This window comes from Amblyomma maculatum, chromosome 2 (assembly GCF_055883805.1).
Source record: "Amblyomma maculatum isolate TAMU_Amacu chromosome 2, ASM5588380v1, whole genome shotgun sequence".
Taxonomy (NCBI): domain Eukaryota; kingdom Metazoa; phylum Arthropoda; class Arachnida; order Ixodida; family Ixodidae; genus Amblyomma; species Amblyomma maculatum.
This window is the reverse complement of record NC_139345.1, coordinates 159,892,204-159,903,058: the sequence shown is the minus strand read 5'-3', so window position 1 is coordinate 159,903,058 and position 10,855 is coordinate 159,892,204. Positions and strand designations below refer to the sequence as shown.

The window sequence follows — 10,855 nt, the reverse complement described above, 5'->3', positions numbered from 1 at the left end:
CTCGAAGGTTCCGACCACTCGGGTGTCTTTCCACAATGTTCCAGCCCATGCTGGTAGCTGTCTGCGACGTTATCTAGATTGTTCTGGGCAGCCTTTAAATTGAGCGTTGACGAGTGAGTGTGACGGGCATTCTTTGTTCGACGATCGACGAGCACGTTTGTGTATCGCCGCCGCCGAGTTGCTTAGTTCTTTTGCGGGCGCAATTAAGTCAACCCAATAAAGAGCTAATTTCCGTACCATCAAGCCTGTGTATGCATTTGTGTCATCGACCCTGGTTACCACCACGTGACAGTATCATACACATAAGTAAAAATGACGACTACAGGATCAGAAAAGAAAATTTCTGGTTGTTGCATTATTATACATATTCTATGCTGAGGCATGCAAAAGTAAAGAAAAATAAAGAGCCTCTGCAGTAGTAATGCGACCTTAAGCAAGGTTACACACTACGAGGTGTAGGCACGTTAGCAGTGGATTTGAAATGAACAAAAAAATACCGCACTACACATCGCCAGACGTTCCTTTTCAAAAAATTGTCGTTGCTGAAGATACTGACCTTCCTTGGTGCTTCTTCGTTATTGTGCCCACCCCTTGTGCTTTTGCCCGCCATACCGATGTACGTTTCATATAGTTGCCCGTCTTTCTAAGCCACAAAAGTCGTCCCCTGCCTTACGCCGTACTTTATATATCAGCTGGCCTCACCGGGCTATGGATTTCTCTCCTCCATTACATTCTCACTAGTGACGTAACGACCGCTTCGCAGCCCGCTGTCTTGGCTGCCCTCACACGGCCTGTTTTTTCGACGGACCAGTCCTCCACTTAATCGATGCCTGTCTTTCTGGGCCTGAATGCCCTAAACTTCTCGCACTGCTTCATCAGTTCTGTTGTTCATTCGGCTCTCGCCAGTCCGCTTTGACCCTCATTAAGAGTCGCCCAACACACTACTGACGCTAGCTTCTATGTACCTCTGCGTCAACGCCCTCAACATGTGTCGACCCCCGAGCGCCGGTATTGAAGCCCAAATTCACACTATGCAAACGGGCAGTGGTTCTTTTAACAGACAGTGGTTAAACCCTGTTGTTCTGGTGATGAAGAAAGACGGTTCTATTCGTTTCTGCGTCGACTACCGTCGCCATTCTAGATATAAAACCACGGGGAAAGACGTCTACCATTCCGCGTATCGATGATGCATGAGCTGCTTACAAGGACAGAATATATTAAGATCCTAAGTGGGATCTCTCCCGCACCACTAATGTATCGCGGGTATATGCTTACAAGGAGTTGAACTCCGCGCTAGATTAGAATTCGGCTACTAGCAGGAGTCCATATCTGCGGAAGATCGCTCTAAAATCGCATATGTCACCGCTGAAGACCTCTGAATATAATTGTCATACCTTTCAATCTCTTTAATGCTCCTGCTACGTTCGAGCCTTCATTCGATACGATTCTGGGTGGAGCATAGAAGAAGACGTGCCTCAGTTGCTACATTAAAATTTCAAGTTGGGCTAGTTCGTAGTGACGTCATGGGAATATCGTGGCCCTCTTCACAGCAGTCTTGTATTTGGCATCGTATCGCTGACCTGAAACGCTCGACCGATTTTTGGAGTGCAACATAATGTCATCAAAAAAGACAGTTGCAAATGGCGTTGTCATCAGCTTTCAGAATACGTTGGCTCTCAGCCAAAGCGGACGAACTAAGCAATAAAATTTTGACGTCAGCGCGAGGCCACATGTGCTCGTTCTTTTTTTTTTTTTTGCGTACGTAAGTGTATTACTTTCTTTTCGTCCGTGAACTGTCACCTGCAGCCTTTGTAAGCGCTTGGGAAACCAAAATTAATGCTTTCCAGCGCGCACATTACAAATATACAGCAGAAGGGAAGGCGGGGAGCAGCGATGTGTAATGCTTTTGCCTAATGCAGCATGCGAAGTCACGCGGAGCAGTATGCCAGCGTTGAGGGACGGGATTGGCGTTGGGGACGTGAAGATGTGCAACTGGCAAGGAATGTGCACATGCTGTATGCGCCTCTCAGGTGGAATGAGACGGAAGTAAAAAGGTGGAACAAGAGCGTCACGTAAGAAAAATAGCCTGGATGGATGAGGGAAATTGGTCTATGACAAAAAATAGCAACAGTTGTAGTCGCTACGATAAAAGGTTCTACTACACAGCACTGTAGCTCCCGAGGGAAGAGTAACGTAGTCAAGTTTAGTTACGACTTCCGTCTAGGAATTTTAACACAAGGATGTACGAGCGTTGACAGATTAGTGGGAAGACGCACAGCCGACTAAATATTACAAAATATTGCGAAATAACACTGAGGATAGGCGTTGTGATGGGGCAGGGCGTTTTTTGTTATAGCCAAGGCCAGCTGGCTACGAAACATGCAGATATAAAAGCTGGCAGGGAAGTGCTTTTTAGTCACCTAGCTCCTGGAGTCCTTCATCTCTCTCGCATCGTCGCACAATTGCGCTCGTTCAAAATGAAGGTTCTGCTTGTGTTCGCACTGATCATCGCTGAGGCCTTCGCCGTCAACGAGCTCTGCGGTAAGCTCACATTTGCAATTGATTTCTATGGTTGCTACAATTGAATCCGGCTCTTAGATTTACTCTTGCTGGCCTTCTGCTTGCCGATGAAACGCTGAACCAATGTTTAGGCGCACAGCGGAATCGACCCGAAATTTATGAGCAACTGCTCCGGGAGAGTTCATGAATTTCTTTGCTCTAGCGGCGCATCCCATTTTCGCCTGTGTTTTTTTGTCTTTTTTTGTTTTTGCGAAGTTTATTGCCTCAGAGCATAAAAGGAATGTTATGATGGATGAAGGGTGTTGTCAAATAAATAAAAAAAGGCTGGCTGATGCAATGAAATCGAGGAGTGAACGATGATGCGGTCCCAGTGTCCAAACAGCATATGACTGCGGATTATGTTCTTCGCGACATTAATATTTAAGAAAAGTTTATCAAATAGCTAGTTACTTAGCCTTCGAGCGTCTGAAATACCGTGAATGCAGTTCATTCCATCGGGACAGCGATTTCCCCCAAAAGAAACCTCACCTGACCTCTTCGGGAAACAACTACGATTTCAAGTGATAAACATAGTAGTTCATATGAATTTTATACAGTACAAAAACTGACCAGTAAGTTATAAAATAATTTCTGAAACTATAAGGGAGTTCCGTGTGCACACGAAGACCAGCTACTGCTATAGTAGAGAGACTTTGTATTCAGTCGAATGGTGTTTACCTGGTTTGGCCGCTCATGATTTGGCCGCTCAAAACCAGACACGTCTGCGACGAGATTGCGGAGTAAAAGACGCCAATGCCAGGTTTCCGGTACAAGGCAGCTGTGGCACCATCTGCCGTCACTGGAAAAAAGCGGCATGGTTCAAAACGGTTCACATTTACGTAATGATGCCAAAATATGCCACTGCTCTCATTCGCCGAAAAATTAGCGTTCGCATCGTTTGCTCCTTCAGTCTCGTCGCACATGGTTCTGCTTTCTCAGCATGCGGGGTCAAACCATGCAAGCACAGCTGTAAGAATTGCTACGGTACAAAAGGAACAACGCGGAAGAATTGTGCTCACTTTCAGTGCAAATAATCTTCCTGTTGTTGCAGAATTTTTTAAAATGGGTCCGATAAAGTTGCAGAACACTGCGTAATTTATGCTTCCATTAAGCAGTTTGAAGCTCGCAAACTTACTTAGGTATCCAGGAACGTAATGTGCCGGTACATCATATCAGAAATAGTGATACATCATATCAGAAATTTCACACAAATGTGAAATACTGACACCTTTTCATTTGTGTGCAAAGAATAACACTATTTGTGAGCACCATTCAACAGGCCCTCCGAACAAGGTCACGACGGCATTACACCTAGGCAGTTGGGAACAGTTTGTAAAATGACATCATTTTTGTGCCTCCGAACAGTTAACGGGTAAAAGAGGGTCACGAAATAACTCACCCTTTTCCTGCATTCATGTAATGTGAATGCTGAAGACACCCATATGCATTCGAACATTCGAAAAATACTGCTCAAACCTGCTTCTTTCCTCGCCTATGTCAGGGACACAGACACTGTTTTAAGAGAGCATGTGGGTGACGTGCATTTTTATATAGTCATTCTTCTTACAAGCCAAGCATCTATTTGCAAAGACGCGGGATCGAATCCCTGTCTCGGCGGCCGCTTTTCGATAGGGGCGGAAAGCAAGGCACCCGTGTGCTGTGCGATGTCAGTGAGTGTTAAAGAACCCCAGGTGGTCGAAATTTCCGGTGTCCTCCACTACGGCGTCTCTCATAGTTTGAGTTGCTTTGGGACGTTAAGCCCCACAAACCAAACCAAACCTATTTGCGCGGATGTTGATAAAATATTTCTGGTTAGCTTTAGACAGCTTATCGACCGGCCTTAACGTGTTTAGGCTTTTACCTCCAATTTACACAGACTCTTCAGACATTTAACAGACCCTCAGACGTCTTTAATCCTTCTCAGGGTCTGCAAGCGAGATTTGAGCCTAAAGCTGATTTAGTACAAGTCATTTTGTGTGATGTTCGCTGAGCGTTTCGCGCGCGCGCGCACGCACGCACGCCCGCACGCCCGCCCGCGCGCGCGCGCACACACACACAAACACACACACACACACACACACACACACACACACACACACACACACACACACACACACACACACACACACACACACACACACACACACACACACACACACACACACACACACACACACACACACACACACACACACACACACACACACACACACACACACACACACACACACACACACACACACACACACACACACACACACACACACACACACACACACACACACACACACACACACACACACACACACACACACACACACACACACACACACACACACACACACACACACACACACACACACACACACACACACACACACACACACACACACACACACACACACACACACACACACACACACACACACACACACACACACTCGCACACACACTGGCTGCTGTGAATCGCAGGAGTAAATAGGTCATAGGTGCAAAAAATTCACTGCAGTAGAGTGATGACATAATACGATGTCATGAACCAGAAATATACAGCATTATTTTATGCTTTCCAGCCTTGAGTGATGACCAGATTTCGGCACTGGTTAACTGCATGGGAGACCACGTCAGTTCCGAGGTACGGTTCATAATCATTCGACTTTTTTTTTTTTGTACCAGCGCATTCAAAACTGATTGAGGACGCAGAATGCAGGGTATAACTGCGTTCCTTCAAATGTGTCTAAGATTTCTAAATCATTATTTTTTATGCAGATTAAAGCAGAGGTGAAGGATTTTATCAACGAGCACGGTGACAACATTGTTGAAGTTATTAAGAATCTGTGCGAGGACAACGTCGACTTGGTAAGTAAACTGTTTTGTTTCTTAGGAGTATGGCTCCCTTGGTTGGGGAACTCTTCTCAAACTCGGAGGTCTCACGAAACACAGTGCATGTTGCTTTTGATGTGAGTACGGGAGTCTGTACAAAAATTACCTTTACACAGGTAGTTAGGAAATATACCCGAAATACCATGACTTAGCACGAAAGGAGTCTCTAGTGACAGAATGAGTTTACGGCATCGAGCAGAGGAAATGTTTGTCGATGGGTTCCGCTTATGTTTTTGAAGGTCTTGAGCCGCAAGCGCTAGGCTGAAATGTGCCTGTAGGTGTACAGAAGCGGAGCTTTTAACATGGATGGTCGGCACTGGACTTTCAGAGACCGACGACAAGGCCTTGATTCTCTAAGATGAGTTGAGGGGACATAATGAAGTAACGATTAGGAAAAAGCTGCGGTGAATATTTCTTTCGCCGCTTGGCGCCCGGAATCTTCTGTGAACCACACCGGCGGCGCCAGATTTTGGCCAGCGAGCAAGAGCCGTAACAATTTTAACGTTTTAGAACTAAAACCATTCTATAAGTGCTCTGGTGATGATATTTTCTTTCTTTTTTACAGGATGAGACGGTCAATAGACTTGCCAGTGTAAGTACATTTTCACCTAAGCTTTTGTCTTTTGCGCGCGTTCACAGTGCTGCGTTTAAGCAGTAGCTGCATTTGCTTGCGGTCTACCTTCCGTTCCGCGCGTCAAAAATAACTTTACATACAATTGCGCCATGTACAAGCCTCTTCTACGGCAGATATAGATCGACAAAAATGTGAAAATGGTGGGAGGGGGGGGGGGGGGGAGGAGGACATTGCTAACCCACGCTTTGCAGCTTACACAACATGACCACGTAAACACAGGTTTGGAAATTCTTCTAACAGATCCCGTTAGTCGAATCTTCCTTGCTAAGTATACCGGACTTAATCTGCGAAAGCGGACCATGCGCTCCACAAGAGAGAGAGAGAGAGAGAGAAAGAGAGAGAAGGCAGAGAGTTTAACCAGGAAAGCAAAAAAAAAAAAATGAGTGGTTCCTTCAGGGAAGCTCTTGCAATTTTCGTGTCAGATCTCATATCGTTCGATGTTTTTAAAGCTGCAGCAATGTTGGCATGCTTTCGGGAAACATGCGTTAAAATATGCGGGAATGCACCGAGGCATGAAATCGTCGTATGGAATAATTAGGCATGAACAGCCGTTTTATTCGTGAATTTATTTGTGCTACTTTTCTGCTTCATCGAAAGCAAAGAAATGAGTGCAATGAAAACAGCAACGCAAAGTAATAGAAAATATGATGAAACGCGTATCCCCTCGGAAGCTTAATGGGTTTGCTTAAAGCGCAAAACGCACTTGCTCGGCGGCAGATTTTTGCTGCGCGAAAGTACTGAACAGCGGGTTTATTATTTCGTCAAGGATGGGCTCCAAAGCCTCAAAAACAAGAAATTTTGCCAACGATATAACAATGATTACAGTAGAGCGTAACACCGGTTAAGTGATACCGGCATCAATAACTCTTTGTTCCTGTCCGCTGTACAGATGCAAAAAAAAAAAAAAAGATAAAGAAGGACAACTGATTTCACAAGTTCTTATTCGGTGCACGCTGAAAACTTCGTTATACCTTGCACTTTATATCATTTTCGTTTTGGTTTCTCTTTCCGTTTACAACATTACTGTATGTTCAAATTACCATTCATACTGCCGACGTGAAGACATCGACGTTGCGCTGTGTTAGTCGGCTCGAAAACATTCCTGTCTTATTCAACTCCTGCTAGGTGCCTGCCGCGAGGACAAAGAATAAAACGGCTCTGTAGTTTTAGGTTTGGTTTGGTTTGGTTTTGGGGTTTAATGTCCCAAAACGACTCTGGCTATGAAAGACGCCGTGTAGAAGGACTCCGGAAATTTCGACTATCTGGGGTCCCTAACGTGCACCGACATCGGACAGCACATGGGCGCCTAGCTTTTCACCTCCATTTAAAAGCGGCCGCAGAAGCTGGTCTTGACGGCCGGAGGCTCATGTCTATAGAAAGATGTAAGAAAAGGACAACCGCACACAAGAAAAAGCGGTTGGTTAGCTCGCCGGCGTAGTACACGGCGTGAATTCTCACAATGGTACCCATATAGTAGGACTATTATAGAACGTAAACGAATAAGAACACAAAATATGTACAAGTGTTCGGCTTCTGCGCAACAGTAGTTGTCAGCATTGTGGGTGTTGGCTGATAGACTTGCAAAGCGCGTGTGACGGTGATCAGGCGGATATGAACGAAGGCGTAATGGCCTCTACAGGATAGGCGAAAAAAAAAGGAGAAATAATGCCTTGAAAGCGACAACCTCTCCATGCTTTGGCGAAGAAAGCGGCGTGTCATGGATTCGTATACATCTCACAGAGCACCAAACGTTGCGTACGGTCCTTATCCTGGTCAAAACAAACACTCACTTCATGCATCAAATAATGCTATCCTGATAGGTTTCAAGAAAAAAAAAATAAAGAGCATGCTTGGGAAAGGCACTCTACAGACAAAATGTCGCTCATACCTCTTTCGCGTGTTACAGCTCCATTAAAAGCATTGCGGCCATCGAGAAAGTTCTACTGCAAGGCGTTCTAAGGCACTCTTCCAGTTTTTCGGGCCGGAAGCAGCGTGGCTTAGGCGTCTTCGCGACGCCGTGTGTTAAACAGCTCCATTAACAGTCGCGTTTTTTCGAAAAGGTGCACCAGAGGCACCGCCAAAGAAGCCTTACTGCAATGATTTCTGGGAAGCGGGTCCTCTCGGGCCAAATAAAGCGCAGCTTTTGTCGCATCTTCAAAATGCCGGTCAGGTGAAAAAGAAAAAGGAGAATGGAACAGGCGAATTCGAGGTCCTATCGGTGTCGGCGTAAGGGGGCAAAAAAAAACAAAAAGAAAACAAAACGCTTGAAACCTAGCTCCGTCGAGCAAGGTCCGGCGGCAAAGTGGAAGCGCAAAAAGAAAAAAGAAAAAAAAAAAGAACGTCGCTGTTGATCACGGTCCTTCACGTACATTAATATTTCCGAAACCTGGATGAGGTACGAGGAACGCCATTGTGCAATCTCAAGAAATTGCTGCCGTTTGGCTTCAATAAACTGCACTGACATAGCAAAAGTCGACGCGAGCGCCTTCCGTTCATTCTTTTTAAGTCAGAACACCGCAGCATGGACCGAATTAGCGGGCCTCTCCTATAATGAATGTTAAAAGCGGGTGGCCTATGCACAGGTGACGATGGATGTAGTATAAAATGAAAAGTCGCACATTATTAGACTTCATGTTTGAAAGACGCGTAAAAACTTGGAGCCTATCCGCCGAAACATGTTTGTACAACTCATACATCCATTTGATTTCTACTTTCAGGCTGACCAAGCGGAGGCTATCAACAAGGCCTACGCGGAGTGCAAGCAAAAAACTGGTCGTCAATGACAGGCGACGGGCATAACACTCCATCCTGGACCAGCAATTACTTTTGTGAACATGATGGAATAAAAGCATCAGTTACAGCGGTCTGAGATTTCCTTCAGAAATACCTGTGACCAGTGCCAAAGCTGTGTAGGGCTGGCCCCATATGCAGTGAAACACCCCATATGCAGTGAGACTTCACTTGAACGTACTTCAAGATACCTTAGCAGAAAGTTGGCTAAAGTGAAACTTCACTCAACTCAAATGGGTTTATGACAGCTTTTTGCTATTAGATAAAAATATCGGGTGGTCCAATTGTATATCTACTCAACTATTTGTAACTCTGCCCACGTTCTGCTAACTAGCACCTTGGAAAGAATGCTGTACTCTTCTGCTGCACATTTACGCCTAAGACAGTTGTGAACTCAGTTATTGTGTCTAAGCATTCGTATGATTTTAGAGCGCGTCCGAAAGCCTAGTAGGGCTGAAGCTGCGGCTTTAAAAGCAGCCAGCAATGGCTTCGGCTGACAAGGAACGTGCTTAGGTAGCCAATCCAGTTCAAAGCTATATGACCACTTTTCGTAACGCGTTAATGCAGCGCGGTCGGCGAGGCACTCAACGTAAAAAAAGCGGGGTAAAAAGGGCGGGTTGTACTTGTTGATGTGCTTAGTATGATCTAGGAGACATGGAATGGCGCCTTGGAATTTGTTCGTACAACTGAAATGTGCACTTCACTGAAATTCGTTAATCTGAAGGGTGTTTGAATTGGGTTCAGTGGCGCTACAGTGGGGGTTTAAAAAAGTTCGTACAACTGAATACTTCATTTAAATAATGTTCGTTCAAGTGGCATTTTACTGTATTCGAACAGGTCGAACGAACTTTGGGAGGATCTAACTTAACCCCAAAAACGGCAAGGAGGGTAAAAATTTGGTTATTTTATAAATACATACAATAATTGTGCGCCAGTGTGGTTTGAACCCGGGGAGGGTGCACGCCAGACGTCAAACAAGCGCATAGGCTGCAGTACCTCGTTGGTAGCAGGCACGTTAGAAGGGTATCTCGTGGAAACGTGGCGGTGCGTAGAATAAAAGAAAACAAAAAAATATTTACAATGAAAACACAATAACACCCCCCCCCCCCCTCCGCTCCCTCCCAGAAAGAGAACCCTCGCTATCGCATCGAGTATAACAAAGGAAAAGCGGCTCCAAGTTTTTCATCTCATGAGCCAATAGTCCTATTCGAGCGCTCAATACATCACATTTTACGCTATGAACAGTCTTGATGAACTTTTTTAAGCGTCGCAAAAGAAAAAACTCACAACTGTAACATGATAGCGTTGTGCATAAAGTACTGTTTTTGTGCCGCCCGCCGGGTGGTACAGTGGCAAGACGCCCGACTACTGTCCAGAATTCCCGGGTTCGAACCCGACCTCGGCGGCTGCGTTTCGATGGAGGCGAAACGAAGAGGTGTCCGTGTGCTGTGCAATGTCAGCGCACGTTAAAGATCGTGGTCGAAATTACTCCGTAGCTCTCCCCTACGGCTCCTCTTTCTCTTTCCACTTTAACTCCCACCTACCCCCCTTCCCTTACGGCGCGGTTTAGGTGTCCACAGACACAAGTGTGACAGATACTGCGCCTTTCCCTTCCTGTTAGTCAATTATTAATTATATTCATTATCTCGGCATGCCACCCATGTGGGCGTTCTAAGCGAAAATGACAGGTATGACAGGTGACAATTCGCAGTCAAAATATGGCCGAGCACTGATACCTCGATAGTTTGGGTGAAGTAATGAGAGGAATTAACATCGCATACATTGCCCTTTAATGCCGATTCACGCTCGATGCTCATTGGCGTCGCAGGCGCTCAGGACGATAGGGGAGCTTTACACCAATGTCTAGTGGCCCCTAAGCACACGTATGTCTGTGATGTCGTAGGTTACAGCTGTATTCTAACTGATTGTGCGAGATATCGGAATCGGTAGTTAGGATTAGACAAGATTACGTGTTGGCGAGCTAGGGAC

At 45.6% G+C, this 10,855-nt stretch overlaps 1 protein-coding gene across 1 annotated transcript; it reads left to right on the top strand.

Moving 5' to 3' along the window:
* The first annotated feature begins 1,880 nt into the window (after positions 1–1,880).
* Positions 1,881–8,931, top strand: LOC146200291 (uncharacterized). Its single transcript, XM_084592912.1, has 5 exons — positions 1,881–2,541; positions 5,133–5,194; positions 5,329–5,418; positions 6,008–6,034; positions 8,794–8,931. The coding sequence occupies exons 1-5, from the start codon at positions 2,331–2,333 to the stop codon at positions 8,857–8,859; spliced, it is 456 nt and encodes a 151-aa protein (XP_084449038.1). The 5' UTR covers positions 1,881–2,330; the 3' UTR covers positions 8,860–8,931.
* The last annotated feature ends 1,924 nt before the right edge of the window (positions 8,932–10,855 follow it).

Bases quoted from the DNA above. Each gene is read 5' to 3' on its own strand.
- LOC146200291 (XM_084592912.1), top strand. From the start codon at position 2,331: ATGGGGCAGGGCGTTTTTTGTTATAGCCAAGGCCAGCTGGCTACGAAA. The intron at 2,542-5,132 runs GTAAGCTCACAT...TATGCTTTCCAG, and splicing joins CGCCGTCAACGAGCTCTGCG to CCTTGAGTGATGACCAGATT. The intron at 5,419-6,007 runs GTAAGTAAACTG...TCTTTTTTACAG, and splicing joins GCGAGGACAACGTCGACTTG to GATGAGACGGTCAATAGACT.